The sequence below is a fragment of the Schistocerca serialis genome, chromosome 5, assembly GCF_023864345.2.
Source record: "Schistocerca serialis cubense isolate TAMUIC-IGC-003099 chromosome 5, iqSchSeri2.2, whole genome shotgun sequence".
Taxonomy (NCBI): domain Eukaryota; kingdom Metazoa; phylum Arthropoda; class Insecta; order Orthoptera; family Acrididae; genus Schistocerca; species Schistocerca serialis.
In genome coordinates, this window is record NC_064642.1 from 260009740 (window position 1) to 260026248 (window position 16509).

General features: G+C 39.7%; 1 protein-coding gene across 1 annotated transcript in view; it reads right to left on the bottom strand.

Moving 5' to 3' along the window:
• Positions 1–16509, bottom strand: part of LOC126482317 (uncharacterized) — a 429037-nt gene that overhangs the window by 119398 nt on the left and 293130 nt on the right. Inside the window, exon 7 of the mRNA XM_050106359.1 lies at positions 10470–10534. Coding sequence (XP_049962316.1) covers positions 10470–10534 — 65 coding nt within the window. The remainder of the gene's footprint in view (positions 1–10469; positions 10535–16509) is intronic.

Below are 16509 nucleotides of genomic sequence, written 5' to 3' on the forward strand. Positions count from 1 at the left end.
CACTCATGTCACGTGATCTCGCCAGCTGATGACAGCATAGGACACGTGATGTAGTCAGCGAATAGCAAGGTCACTCTAAGTAGCGCGAAAACACAAATAAGAAAAGTTAAGGTTTAAATTAATATACATAGCGTTCACATATAATATTGGTCTCCAAGATTAATAAGCTGGAAAAGAAGCTAAGCTTCCACATATAACGTTTTCTGCGCGTGATACACTTTAATATACATCACACAAATGTGCCAGTAAAATTTTTAATAATGACGTAAATGTGTGATCTGCTGAGCTCGAAATTCTTCTAAATGGCCGTCCCCAAAGAGTTGATTTTTAACTGAGAGTCAAAACGCTTTGTTATTTAAGAAATTCGTCATTCATTCTTGCACATAGTTCATCTTGCATAAAAGGAAATTTGCTTTTAATGTATGTAATGCTGATCAAACCACCGTTCGCAATATTTTCCCGCTATCTGTTAGAAATACCGTAGTTTCGTTTCAGCAGTTGCAAGAGAGCACCAGATAAAAGTCGTCACCGCGCGATAACGCAGGAAGGCCATATGTTCGTACGTGTAAAACATTAAAAGATCTTACATTAGGTCATAAAAGAAACAAGACATCAAGGGATACTTCAAGAGCATCGGAATTTCGTGAACCATACTAAAATGCATAACTCGGCTTACAGTGCACATTCGTATGTCCAGATTCGGATGTAAATTTTCTTCAAGTACCAGTATTGTATTATCTCATGTTTGGTACTTTATTATGGCATAATGTCATACGAGCACTTGTAATTAGCGAACAATTGAAACCAGCCAACAGTGTGAAATTAAACAGTTCGTTTCAAATAAACTGACTGCCTCAGCAGAAAAGATTAATAAAATCCAAATCTCTTTAGCAAACCGACAAAAATAACTTCATTGTTCTGCAAGGCTATTAATGCTTGACTGTCAGAAAGGTGGAAATAAAATCTGAAACTAATGACATATTTTAGCCATCTGTGATTATGCGAACGTATTTTAATTCATTTGATATCTCCCGGTCACAAATATCCGTTTTATCATTTAACGTGAGAGCAATAAACAAAGAGGAAACAACAAAATTACTGAACGTAAACACAGGTCATGTGGAGACGACCCACCTCCCCATCGCAACTCAGACTGCTCTGTGCATCAGGCCTGGATTTACTATATTTCTGAACTGGTGCAATACTACGTAGTGGCGCCAAGCCACACTTCTGTAACAAGAAGCGGGAGAAGATACGCGTCTCAACTATGCATGCACAAGAGCCCGCCCGCAACTGCTCCAAGGAATCTAATTTAAACCGTTGTGACGTCATGCTCATCGAAGGCAATTTGTTGGTTATGAAACATTGCATACCGTATTTACTCGAATCTAAGCCGCACTTTTTTCCGGTTTTTGTAATCCAAAAAACCGCCTGCGGCTTAGAATCGAGTGCAAAGTAAGCGGAAATGCTGAAAAATGTTGGTAGGTGCCGCCACAACTAACTTCTGTTGTCGAATATATGCAGCGCTACGCAGGCATGCTTCGCCGGCACAAAGACAAATACTGGCACCAAAACCTCTGCGTCAGTAAATAAATAATAAAAAGGTGGAAGACGAGCTTTTTTTTCTCCGCCCCGAGTTTCGACCACTGCATTTTCATACATTATCCAACGAAGTAAATACAAATTCCGTATTGTTCCTCTTCGAACGTAGCAGCATTTCAATGTACTATGAAAATCCGACTGGCAAGACTGTTTGGGATATTTGTCATTATGGCCAACTCTGCTTTCTGAATTTTTTCCTAACTGTGAGAAGAAATGGTTGCTAATAGGAACTTTTATGAATTGTGAATCACATGCAGTATTCTCTTCACCATAAGAATAACACGAATATAAACATTTTGCCATGTATTCTTTCGTGTTTGCTGCTATCTCATTTAAATCCTGTCCGCCTAATAAACTACGAAACTAGAGTGAGACAACAGCAGACGCGGAAGAATATACATACCATGTCATGTTTATATTCGTATTATTCTTATGTCTAATAGTGATACAGTCAGAAATGAAGCACGGCAATTGACTAGATTTTTAAATCTAAGATGACTCTAATTTCTGTGCACAATGTAATGTACTAAAGAGGCGTCTGCAAAGATTTTCAAACGGAAAAAATTTTCGCTAAATTCTCGTTCAGAACATATTCTATCATACGCAGTTTATTATTTGATTCTTGTTGATCATTATCAAAGAAAGCAGCAGTGTAAGTAGCAACGAATAGCAGTTTCATGCCATTGTTTCGCTAATGAGACGATTCCTCTCTCTCTCTCTTTTTTTTTTTTTAAAGAATTGTAGCGGCGGTAGTATGCACAAAAGCCAGCCATGCCGCGAGCGGCGACAGGCCGTAAACCCTCATTTTCAGAATGCGACAAGCAATGCATGACACAGTACAGTAATGCATTTTCAGCTTTGAGTGACGGAAACACCTATAACAAAGAGAACTGCACTTGTCAGGTCAAAGAAAAATAAGCAATCAATTCAAACCCGACAAAGCACGTGAAAAAGGAAGGGTACCCGTATAAATACGGATGGAGCGCCTGACGCATAACAACGGCTACCTGGTAAAGCTTAACTGCTAAGCTTACGACTCGAACCAAACTACTACAGCTGTATCGTCATTCATTCAACCTAAATTGTGTCTCATATTACAATGGACCAAGTTTGTTTCAATTTGGAAGCGCGGCCTAAAACTTCTCTCTCCCCTTGAATTTCGAGTCTCATTTTTCAGGTGCGGCTTAAATTCGAGTAAATACGGTAGTCTTCCTAAAGTCTTTGACACATTTTGCTGTTGGCAGACGCTTGTATGAGCACTGTGTTTTGTTGTTGTATACGGCGCATTTCCTTTGCAACGTAAGTTTATTTTACTCCCCCCCCCCCCCCCCCCCCCCCCGTTCATGTTTCGTTGCTGCAGTGTTATTCTGCAGTAGCGGGGGTACAGTAATATCCTTTGTTAAGAGTATTGGTTCTTACCACTCCAAATCACAAAAATTTAATTGAAAACTAAAACAATGAAAAATTCCCAGAATTGTAAACAATTCCAGGGTTTTTCCCAGTTTTCTCCCAGATGAAAAAATTCCCGGGTTTTTCCCGGATCTCCCAGTTGTCCCGGGTCGTATACACCCTGTAAATATGTTGATGTGATTGCTACTCTTCTTTTTCTGAAACCAGAGTATGGGCATTTCATGGAAGCTGCAGTGAAGGCTCTGAGGATCTCAGTCAGCAATGGTGATAAGGAGAGGTGATTTTCAACAGATTGTGATAAAATGTCTGACAGGAAAACATTACGAGTCTCCTTGTAATGTGGAAGTCATGGTGTCCCTGTCTTTCTCATAATGATTTGTAGATTATGTACATAGGTTAGCATCTACTTATTAAAATGGCACGATAAATTTTATCCAACATTCATGCTTTGATGTGTGTGTTTTGATCAGATTTATAATTCTCATGATTTTTGAATTTATGTAAAAATAAAAGCTGTTCCACTGCAAATATGCTACCAATGATTTTTGCTTTAGCCTTTACTGTTGAAAAGAGGAAACAAAATTTAGCAGAATTATTGACAAAATGATATAAAAATAGCAAAAAATATACCAAAATAGCTTTTAAAAAAAAGTAACAAAATCAAGCAAAAATTTTCAACACTAACAGGTTCCTCTAACTGTTGCTCTTTCACATTGACAGAAGCAAGTGAAATACTTGTTTGCCCTCCATACATTCTACACGTCCATCGGGCATGTTGTGGTCCACCAGTTCAAATTCGATAACCAGCAAATACTTGTTTGGAGTTTATCATTTCTGGAAGTTTCTTGGTGTTCCTTATATCTATAATGTTTCTTTATTCTACAATATTCTATGTTCATATAGCAGCTCTTTCAGTCCAGCAGTGTGTTCAGTTCTGTCTGTACATTGGTGTCCATAATAAACACACTTTCAGTGCTAAGTGTTGTATTTCATTGTTGATGTTTTCGGATTTGGACTAGATTGTTGTTACGATGCCTAGTGGAGATGTCAGGTATTCAAAACACCTGTATCATCATGGCTCCAATTGGTTGATGTAAAAGCCACTGCCTATGGGATAGGACTCCGAAAACAAGCAGGACATTGGTCCCAAGGTTTTTATATTCAGGAGATCAATGGATTCCAGAACAGCAGTACTTCAGCTGCCCATAAGGCAACCATCAGGTTTTTGTTCGGAGATGCTGTTCAGGACTGAAGAAATGGCTGAAGGAATTCTGCAGAGAAAATAAATTAGGTGACAATCAGCAGCAAGTCTTACTTACAGAATGTTTTGGCGTCAAGCCACATTGTGCATCCAAATATAACTGAAGCTGATAAAATCTCTCACAAGGCATGTACCAAACTCTTCTGGTAAAGGGTGTCATGACAACTGAGGGATTTATCAAAGAGTGCCAGCACACTGAGGAAATACAACAGAAAAGAATAGAATGAAAGATGTATGATGAACTCCCAAATGTGGTCCCTATGGCAGTTGTGGAAGATCACCATTACCTCATCTGTCTCATACAACAGTTTGTAAGACAAATGATACAGACGTGTCGAACAAAGTACACACGAGTCATTAATGTCAATCCCATACGTTAGGAGGTAATACAGAATGTTGAAGAAGAGGTGCATTGATCTTTAGCATCAATCTCTCTCAACAGTTGAACACACCATGTAGAACGAACTCTGCAATGCCACAGCCATCAAACAGCAACTGAGCATCCAACCAATCAAGGTACAAACCAATTGACTGCCAAGTGTAAAGCGGGTATTACATGACAATCCATCGTGAAAGGTACTGGTCTAGTGCGACATCTATCTAGTGGCAGAAAGGGTTAAGCTACAAAAATTACCAGACACATTATCCGCGCTCCAGAATAGAGAGCAGTTCTAAACTGCCACCAATCTGCGCATGCGCACTAGGCAGCAATAACTTGCGCATGCACTAAAGGGGATACTGCAAGTACTTTCTGTTTGTTATTTTTTTATTGTTAGATGGATAGTGGCTAATTTCAGACTTTCGTGTTAGGGATTTTCCCGCATTTTTCTCAGTACTAGGTTTCATAAATGCAGAAAGAAATTTTTTTTTGCCAGTAGACTCTTCTATATTAGTTGTTTGTGAAAGCATTTTTTCTGTTGATTGCTTCATATTCTAGAAATGAAATGATGCAAAGAGGCGTTAAGTGTATTAATTTGGGATATAGTGAGGAAAGGTGTATGTATGGCTCGTTGTATCATAATAAAGTATGCCAGCATTCGTTTCTTTCTGAGTCATATGCATAACATTATACGGTGATTTTCAATTTGTATCATAATGCCTTACTTATGAAAGTTCATGTTTGATTTGATTGCATCTCTTGCCTTATTTCAGCACGCCCCAAAGGGAAATGCAGTGATAGGGGAGAAAGTTGCCAGGAAACTTAATGTTACAACCAGTCTGCAACATAACAAGGCTTTTACCGGTTATTTTATTCGTAATCTGGGCTGGTATGATCACAAAACGTATAAACATATGACCTAATTCTTACTTTTGAGAATGTGAGACAGCCTCCCTCATGACTGTGTCACACTTGTTACTTCCATCTTCTATCAAAGACAGCAGCTTCTCGAAACAGACCATGTCCATCCTCCTGAAGTTTCAAAATACTTGTGGCTCTTCGAGCCTCAGTTCTTTCATAAGCAGTGAACATAAACCCCTCCCTTCATCCCTTCTTTCCGGCCAGGGTCAAACTCAAATAACTCAGGCTTTTCGTTTCCATCGCCCTTCTGCCTTAATCTGAAGATTTACTGTCACTGTCAGGGCAATAGCTCCAAAAATAAGTGGGTTCTCCATGTGCAAAATGCTGTATAAATACATATATCCTTGTAACCAAGTGTCGTAATATAAAACTAACGGTTGAATCTGTAATTCAGAACAGTAGCAACCTGCATAAGAGAATAACAATTACTTAACAAATACTGATAAAAACAATTTCTTATTAAATAGGAACCTTGAGCTTACATAAATAATTTGAACGAATGACGTTCCAATATGTCCCACAGTCCCCCTTGTGTTTCGCGCGACAGAACTAACAACTTTACAAGAGATTAGACAGTTCTATCTGTGTTTTGCATGTTATTACTGTCTATTGCACATGTGAGTCAGTTATATCCTGCGTGGATGGTGTAATAGGTCTACGTGAAACAGCCTGTAGTTACAGATAGGCACACTTGGGGCACTGGTGCATAGGTGTATGGTTTAGGTGCATCATGCAATAGAGGCTTAATGCCCCACAGAAGGGCAGACATAAGGTGCCACGTGTAATGCCCAGCAGAAGAGCAGACATCAGGCATACAGAGGACACCACGCCAGTATGTTTCCATTGTGGACACCCTCAGTACAATGTAGGCTACTGCAGAGGAAGAAGACGAGGAGGAGGAGGAGCAGTAGGAGAAGGAGAAGAAGAAGAGTGTTCGATGACTATTATGGTGCAAGACAACACCTATTACAACATTCCTATTCATGCTAGTCGATTGTGCATGATTACAGTCTGGCTGTTGAAAGAGTGCAGAAAATCTGAGAGTTGAATTTACCATTAAAGACACTGTTATCCCGTTGTTCTTGTTGTCTAGATGCACAGCTAAATGGTGAACTTTTGTAGATTGCAAAAAACTGCTCAGGCTCACAAAAGAAATCTCCATACCAGTAACAATCAGAAGCATTGTAGGTGGTGAAGAAGAGCATTGGATCACTGTTACATGCAGCCACAACTCATCCCTGTAGTAGTATGTATGTAAAACAGTCAAAACAGCCCATGATGGACATCTTGGTGCCATTAATGAAGACTCATGCTCTGTCATCACTAAAGTGCACGTCTTTTATGTTGGCGGCCGAGTTTAGGTTCGTTCTGCGCATCTGACGTCACAAAACACAGTCAGCCAATGAACAGAGAACAACGTTGCCAGATCTCGACTGCAGTGCAGAGCACGGACGAGTGTCTTCAGTTTTAGAAACGTTCAATCATAAATAACGTAATCGAACAAAAGCAATGTCTTGATAGCAGACTTTCTTTTATAGAAAGTTTGGAAAAAGCATTCTTTATACCAATTGCTTCATATTCTATTAATTAATTATACCAAACAAGCAATAAGACTCCTAATTCAGGCGATAGCAAGGAAAGGTGTTTGTATCAATCTCACGAACCGCTTTTTTGCAATGAAGAACAGCGGTAATTGTTTATTTCCTATTGTACTTCGACAAAGCGTGAGTAATTCATAGTAATACCAACAGTGTTTGTCAGTATTTTGCGTGACGTGTTAGAACCCTCATGGAGTTACCTTCTGAGATGAGCTGCGGTAGCGTAACGGTTAAGCTGTTGGGCTACCAAGTGAAAGGTTGTGAGTTCCAACCTTGCTTAGTGTTTAATATTTCCTTTATTTAAAAACAATATCGTAGCGTCTTACTTCACGAATTTTATTCATTTGAATGCAATTTTTTGAAATTTCTAGTGCTTTGTCTCTTCATTAACCCTTTCGCTGCTGCAGACACGTGCTCCCCGCATTCCGCGCTGTGCGCGATTTTGTCATCACTGCATTGCTCGCCTGTGCAGACACATGGTGTTCCCACTGCTTTGACACACTTGTCATTCGATTTCACAAAAACTATTTGGCCCAAAAATTTGATTTTTACACATCTTCTTGACTGATACCTTCCCCCCGTAAATGACTTAATTTTGTTTCGATATTCAACGCAGTTATTGTGCAGCATTAAATGTAGTAAACCATTGCACGAAATTTTGAAGAGTTTGCAGAGGTAAAAGTCCATAGCGTATACTTTCCGTATGGTCGATTTTAGTTGCCACAATGTTGAGAATGAACTGTGGACAAGATACCTAAATTTCATATAAAATTTATTGTATAACAATATCTCATTTAATTTAAGTACCACATAGGTGTCGTATGTAATAATGAGAAATATTCCGTCTTTCGCGACTGTAATAAAAGTTTTATTTACATCGGGCACGTTTGGCTTTATTTTAAAGCACTTCAATCAATGAAAGCTATGGCACATACACAATGGTAATCAAGTTCTCTTTCTTGTTTTTGTTCCACAGTCGCAGTTTTACCAATGGTATTGAAATATATTCCTCTTCTGCAACTGTAATAAGCGACTTATTTAGACCAGACGCGTTTCTCTCTTTTGAAGCATCTTCAGTGGACAGTATTTTGTCTCCTCCATTGCCAAGTCACCTTTCGTAGTTTTGTGCTGCGGTAACACAGTATTCAACGTTTGTGTCGGCTGATCAGTATTTTAGCAAATAAATGCTGTTTGTGTGTGCCACACACAAAAATTATATTTGACATAGCTCAGAGCATTTCACTGATAGATGGTATATTCAAGTCCTAATGTTTTTGTAAGTCCACAGTTTTGTTTAATGTATTTTGTCTACTTCCTTTTGATCGACTGAAGTGCTTTAAAATAAAGCCAAACGTGCCCAGTGTAAATAAAACTTTTGCTACAGTCGCGAAAGATGGAATATTTCTCAATATTACATACGACACTTATGTGGTACTTAAATTAAATGAGATATTGTTATACAGTAAATTTTATATGAAATTTAGGTATCTTGTCCACATTTCATTCTCAACATTGTGGCAACTAAAATCAACCACACGGAAAGTATACTCTATGGACTTTTACCTCTGCAAACTCTTCAAAATTTCGTGCAATGGTTTACTATGTTTAATGCTGCATAATAACTGTGTTGAACATCGAAACAAAATTACGTCATTTATGGGGGGAAGGTATCAGTCAAGAAAATGTGTAAAAACCTAATTTTTGGGCCATATAGTTTTTGTGAAATCAAATGATAAGTGTGTCAAAGCAGTCGGAACACCATGTGTCTGCACAGGCGAGCAGTGCAGTGACAAAATCGCGCACAGTGCGGCATGCAGGGAGCACGTCTTTGTAGCAGCGAGAGGGTTAATGTGGCCGTGGTAGCTTTACTTCATGAACTGCGCACTCCCCCCTAAACGTAAGCTTGCGAACTACGCTATACTATGGCGCGAGCCGCCAAGATAAAATAATTGAACTATAGAGACCCAGGAAGCTACTATTGAAGTACCAATAGAAACTGGCCTGATCAGGGAACAACAAGGGCGAGCGTCAGATGTTTGCTGTGGCACTGTACGATTTCATGATTTGAATCTAATGTCATACAATCAATGACACCAACAATCCTTAGTTGCAGGCTAAGCAAACACAGCTGTTTATATCAATGATAGTCCTCCTCCTCCTCCTCTCTGGTGAACTCTGTCAACTACTAAACATTGGCTATAATGAAGAAGGTTTGTTCCACTAAGAAATTATGTCATTTAAACATTATTTATTTATATAAATCAACTTTTCATAGTGAAACTTTTCAAAACACACATCCACTGTCAATACTGCAAGCCACCAAATCAAAGGCAAAAACCATTTTTCTACATTGCTGCTCATGTGTCTTCGTAGACAGACACTTTCATTTGCCGAGCCTGCTGCTAAGCACTGTTGGCATCAGCAATTATACTATATTAGATTCAAAGCATCCAATGGTATGGCGCCTTTACACAGCCTTATTAAAATTGAAAACTTCAATTTCTTCGTTTGTGCCTAAATGTTCTGTATACAAAGATGTCTGACAAAGTATGAGGTCTATCCCCAAAGCTGTGAAATATAATTTTTTACCACACCCCAACCAGCCACAACATGTTTGAGCCATTTAAGATAGACTGGGAGGAGGGGGAAGCACCCTCAGCCTTTGCACTGCAACATGCATTGTTGGCATCAGAATTGCTGATTTAGGACACCTTATTTGATTCAATGTCATGGCGGATACTTTCGAACGATGTTGGGTGATCAAGTTCTGCACACAAGACAACAAAAAAGCTGCAGAAACTTGCACTGCTTAACAAGCCTAAACCATCAAAAGGAAAAACTGATGAAAATGTGATACGTGTGTGGGCTATTGCTTGTTGAGTGTTGATGGGACCTTCTACATGGGCATTTCAGAAAGATCGAGGAAAAGGATCTCTGGAAGTGAAAAGACACCACCGCTACCTCGCTCTTGCGTCACAATAATGTGCCTGGCCACATGCCTCTCTGTGTCCATGAGTTCCTGATGAAGCATAACATTGCAATCCAGCCAACTTACAGTTCCGATTTCACTATGAGCAACTTCTTTCTGTTCTCAAAGGACGTGCTTTTGACAGCACTGAGTCAATTCATGCAGCTGTGACAGCAGCTTTACAGGAAATTACTGTCTCACACACACACACACACACACACACACACACACACACACACACACACACACACTCACTCACTCACTCTAAAGATTTTTATCAGTCCTATTTATTTTTTTACAGTAACAGACATGTAATAAAAATAAACTCACCCAACAACACATTGAGACTCGATGATAACCTCCAAGCGATTTTCTTCACACTTTCTTTTCTTCGCCTGAAACATTTTGCTATGTTTAAGAGCAGTAACAAACAAATCAATGGAACTGATATTAAATATACTCACCATGAGAAGGCAGGAGAACACACATATAAAAGGTATTACACGAACTGTAATATGTTTTATATGTGTGTTCTCCTACTGGCTCTTGGTAAGTAGACCCTTTACCTATCCAATTACATTATATTTTCAAACCTTGATTATTTTCATTGATAAATTCAATGGAACTGTAAGTCTTAACATTTAATTACATAAAAATGAGTCCTTTGCTGTTTTAAATTGCTATAAAATGTTGGTTGGTTGGATGGATGATTAAAAGGACCAAACTACTAGGTCATCAGTCCCTTTTCCCTTGAACAGACAGATCTACATGACTGTACATCAGAGATGGTCTACTGTGCCAAGATCCAGAGGAAGAAAACCCCAAGATCTACCAAAGATCAACAAAGGTAAGATAAGGGGCAAAAAAGAAGAAAGTGAGACATAGGAAAAAAGGCAGGAAAGGTGCCCCATCTCGGGAGCAGATGGAAGTCCCCAAAAGCAAAGTGCAATGAGAGAACACACATCCCCCAATTACTGCCACTTGCCAGAGGTACCTTGCTCAGAAACTGCCTAGGAAAGACTAGCAACACTGACAGGGCAAGAGAAAAAGACGAACTAGTCGAACAGACCTTGCGAGAGGGGAGAAGAAGAGTAAAAGAGCAGGTAACTGGATCACCAAGCCCAGACAGCTGCAACCCAGTCCGGGCAGAGAAGGCAATAGAGTCTTCTGCCAACCCCTTAATGGGCTGATAACATAAGTGGGCCTCCCTTAGCATGAGTGGTAAAAGCCCCCTTCGAGCGTAAAACTTAAAACATATTCAGCCACTGAGGCATCGTCTCGTAACACCGGGGGCAGCAAGTCAGGGAGGAGTCCGCTGCAGGGCAGCTGGTTTGGGACAGTCCTGCAAAATGTGGAGCACCTTCAAATGGGAGCTACAACAATAGTGAGGCGGGTCCTTGCGACAGAGGAGATGACCATGAGATAGCCAAGTATGGCCGATGCGGAGCCAGCAAAGGACCGTAGTCTTTGCAAGAGATCTGCAGTCAGGGCCTCCACAGATTCAAATTCTCCTTAATCACCTGTCATTAGTTTGGTGGAGTCATAGTGAGCCATTCTGTATTCCAGATTCCTAGAACTTGATGGCATAATACCGACCAGATGTCTGTTTCCAGAATAACAATCTCAAGGGTCAGCTTACTGGTAGCCAGTTCGGCCTGGCTATCAGGGAGTTCATTTTCCAGGATCTTTATGTGGCCCGGAGTCCAGATGAAGGTCAATCGAGGATCCACATTGTTCAACGGCATATAGTAAATCCTGGATAGCAATGACAAGGTGTATAAGCAGGCAAGAAGAAAGACGAAATTCCCCGATCTCCTAGTTAAAAACGCATGTTTCCCCCCACATGAAAATACACTTTTTCCATGATAAGCAACCACTTGCTTTCCTTTGGAGCTGTAACAGGGTGTATACGGTCCGCGACATCTGGGAAAAACCTGGGAATTTTTTCATCCAGGAGAAAATTGGGAAAAACCCAGCAATTTATTAGAATTCCGGGAACTTTTCATTATTTTAGATACCAGTTAATTTTTTGTGATTTTGACTCGTAAGAACAAATACTCTAACGAAGGATATTACTGTATCCCGCTTCTACAGAATAATACTGCAGCAACAAAACATGAACGAGAGGGGGGGGGGGGGGGGGGGGGGGGGGGGGGGGGGGACTTGAGTCGCAAAGGAAATGTGCCATATACAACCACAAAACACAGTGTCAATACAAGCGTCTGCCAACCAAAGGCTTCAGGAAGAATATGCAGTGCTTCCTAGCAACAAATTGCCTCCAATGAGTGTGACGTGACAGCTGTTTACATTAGATTCATTTGAGCAGTTGCGGGCGGACTCTTGCGCATGCGCAGTTGAGTCGCATATGAGTAGTACCTTCTCCCACTTCTGGCTACAGATGTGTGGCTGGGCAACACTATCTAAATTGCTATGGTTCGGAAATATCGTACATCCGGGGCTGATGCACAGACAGGGTGTATACGTGGACAAGGAAAAAAATTCCCAGATTTTTCCCAGATCTCCCAGTTAAAAATACATTTTCTCCCAGGTGAAAATACACTTTCTCCGTGTTAAGTAACAGTATACTTTCCGTCTGAACTGTTATACTTATCAACCCTTTGAATGGATATGGTTTTATACAGCAGCGTAGAATTTCTCGGCACTTTAGGAAAAGAAACTCAGGGGAAAAAACAGGTCGTGGAAAGATCTTTGATGCACAGCAATATGTACGCTGCATACTTTCGTATTACGAAAGTATATATTTGAATTCCACCAACAGGAAAAGATAATTGTTTAAGTTAATATACGTAGTGTTGCTACAAGAAAAGAAAAGCTTTTGCACATAATATTTGCCTCTAAGATTAAAAGCTACAAGAGAAACTAAGTTTTCACATATAATGTTGATCTGTTTAATGCATGTTACACTTTAAGATACATCACACAAATACGCCAGTAAAATTTTTAATACCGACATAAATCTCTTATCTTCTGGGCTTGAAATTCTTCTAAATGGCTCGTCATCAAAGAGTTGATTTTTAAAAAAGAGCAAACTCTCTGTGATTTAAGAAATTCAACGTACATTCTCGCACATAGTTGATCTTGCGTAAAAGAAAATTTACTTTGAAAATAACGCTTTTCGAACCACAATTCGCAATATTTCCTGTAACCTGTTAGGAATAGACTCATTTCAGCAGTTGCCTGAGAGCGCCAGATAAGAGGCGTCACCGCACTTGCGCAGCTACGGTGACGTAGGAAGCCCTATGTTTGCGTGTAAAACATTAAAAAGATCTTTCTTACATTGTGTCATAAAAGAAACAAGACATCAGAGAAGACTCCAAGAGCGTCGGAATTTCGTGAACCATACTAAAATGCAAATTCGCCTTAAAGCGCACATTCTTATCTCCAGATTTCCAATGATGTAGGCCTCGATCGGTGTGGTTTTCGGGACGTAAATTTTCTTGAAGTGCCAGTACTGTATTCTCTCATGTTTGGTTCTTTATTATGGAATAATGCCATACGCGCTAGAAGATGACTTTAAATGCAGCGAACAGCTGAAACTAGCCAATAGCGTGGAATTTACTGCCTCAGCAGGAAACCCTAATAAAAGCAAAATTTCTTTAGCAAACCGACAAAATTAACTTTATTGTTCTGCAAGGCGATTAAAGCTTGACTGTCAGAAAGGTGGAAATAAAATAAAATCTGAAACCAGTAAAATATTTTAGCCTTTCGTAATTATGTGAATGTATTTTAATTCACTTGATAGCGCCCAGCCACAGAAATCCGCCTTGTTTTCATTGGACGTGAGAGCAATAAACGAAGAGGAAACAGAAAAACACTAAATGTAAACACGGGTCACATGGAGACTAACCCCCCCTTCTCCACTGTAAGTCAGACTGCTCTGCGCATCAGAACGTCAAAAATTAAAAAAGAAAAGACTTTTCAAAAATAAGTTCATTTTGTAGCGCACATCTTTCTGAATAGTCTGATACATAAAACAATCATTATCGAGGAAATGTAAGACACGTTATTTGGTCTTAAGTGTGCCGAAGTGCAGTGCTGCAATCGGAATTAATACTGGATGGGATTATTTGCAACCGGCAGAACAAGAATGCTTCAGAAAATCTGGACTCTCTATTGCCTATTAGCTAATGACTTGCTTTTCTGTGTGACATAAAATTAAATATAGGATACCTAAAACCAGTAAAGACAAGAGACAGGCAAGACAGTACACATTTATTCAATCTTTAGGTCCTAGCGATTTTTCTCTCTAACCTTGCTACAGCTTTCCTTTCTGTGAAAGAACTATTACCTTATCAAAGTTCGTCAAACGTTTTGCTACACGAAAAATCGAAATGTCGTCGTCTAATAGTGAAAAAGCTGTTAATACAAATAGTACCCAATACTGGTGTGGTTTCTCAATATGATTACGTCTATTCTGTCACTGTGTGCTGGATAAAACAAAATAAGCCTTTCTAATATTGCAGCAATTGTAACACACGCCAAATAAGCTAGACTGTTTCGCCAATAATGATAATTTTTATAGTACGATAATATAATTCATGAAGTACCAATATGAAATACCTGTCTGGTCTACTACAGTCAAAAAGCTTCATGTTAGGAAATAGTTTCTTATGCACTAGACTGAAAAGTAGTAGAACGAAATTTTTGTATAAATTTGGAATCATCATATTCTTCCATAATTTGTGTGATGTCCCCTTTTCTTCTCCTCCCTCGTTCTAATAAACAATCTTATCAGTAATTCTGTAACTATTCCTACCACTGTCAAAATTCATTCTCCGGTTAACTTTAGTAACCCTGCCACAATCACCGTTTTAATTATCCAGCAATTATTCTCCGGTTAGGCGTGGTCGTACAATGCATTTTCCGTGAAACTCCCAGAATGGAACTTAAGCAGCTGCTAGCTGGAGACTACAACTGGTCCTGTCTAATGTAGCGATCAGGACAAAAATTTTCTGTCAGAATTTCACTTTCTTTGATACACCAAGAAGATAATACATAATCATCCTTGCCTGTTATTCCTGTTAGTTGTTTATTTCCACTCTGATAGTCTGAATGTATGGATTTCGCTAGTAATTATAACAACGCTAAACATTTGCAAACCGAATCAAACACATCAACAAGCAGCAGTTGGCATTCACCGGTTCGGCTTTATTCCACTCAGCTCGTATAGCCCCGTCCCGTTTTGTCTGCAGGGAAGTTAATCTCTAGATGCGACAAGCATTCCCCTGGCAGAGACATCACGTACACTATGCACGCATTCAAAAATCAACTTGTAATTCATTCACAAATCAACTTAGAAAGTGTTCAAAAATGTCCAATTACCAGCGGGGGTGCGTTTCAAAATTAGATGAATAATCGATAGACTGATGTGCACTGGATGCTAGGTGCTTTGCGAAACAAGGTTTTTTCCCTCAACAATATGACTTTGCCACCTCCCACCGAAATTTCCGCCCAGTTCAGTTACCCCTGTTTGCCCCTCCCAGATCCGGGCCTGCAGCACACGCGTGAATCTAGCAGCGTGGGCGCGCCAGTAAAATTTTTCCTGGTTCCCATGTTGCTGGTTGTTGCTACTGCTGCTTACACAGCCAACAGCCACATTTCTGTAGCCAGCAGCGGGAGAAGGTATTACTCATACACGACTCAACTGCGCGTGTGCATGAGCGCGCTCGTAACTGCTTAAATGAATCTAATGTAAACAGTTGTGACTTCACGCTCATCGGAGGCAATTTGTTGTTACGAAGCATTGCTTAGTCCTCCTAAAGCCTTTGACACATTTTGCTGTTGGCAAACGCTTGTACGTGCACAGTGTTTTTTTATATGGCGCATTTCCTTTGCAATTTAAGTTTTATTTTCATTTTTTTCTCTCGTTCATGTTTTAATGCTGTAGTATTATTCTGCAGTAGCGGGATACAATAATACACTTTGTTAGAGTATCAGTTCTTACCAGTCAAAATTACAAAAATTTAACTGAAAACTAAAACAGCGAAAAATTCCCAGAATTCTAAAAAATTCCCGGGTTTTTCCCAGTTTTCTCCCGGATGAAAAAATTCCCCGGTTTTTCCCGGATCTCCCGGGTCATATACACCCTGACAGAGCAGTCTGAGTTGTAGTGGGTAGTCTCCACGTGACCTGTGTTTACATTTAGTGATTTTGCTGTTTCTTCTTCATTTATTGCTCTCACATTAAATGAAAACAAAACGGATTTCTGTGGCCGGGAGCTACCAAATGAATTAAAATTCGTTCACATAATTACGGAGGGCTAAAATATGTTGTAAGTTTCAGGTTTTATATCCACCTTTCTGACAGTCAAGCATTAATTGCCTTGCAGAACAATGAAGTTATTTTTGTC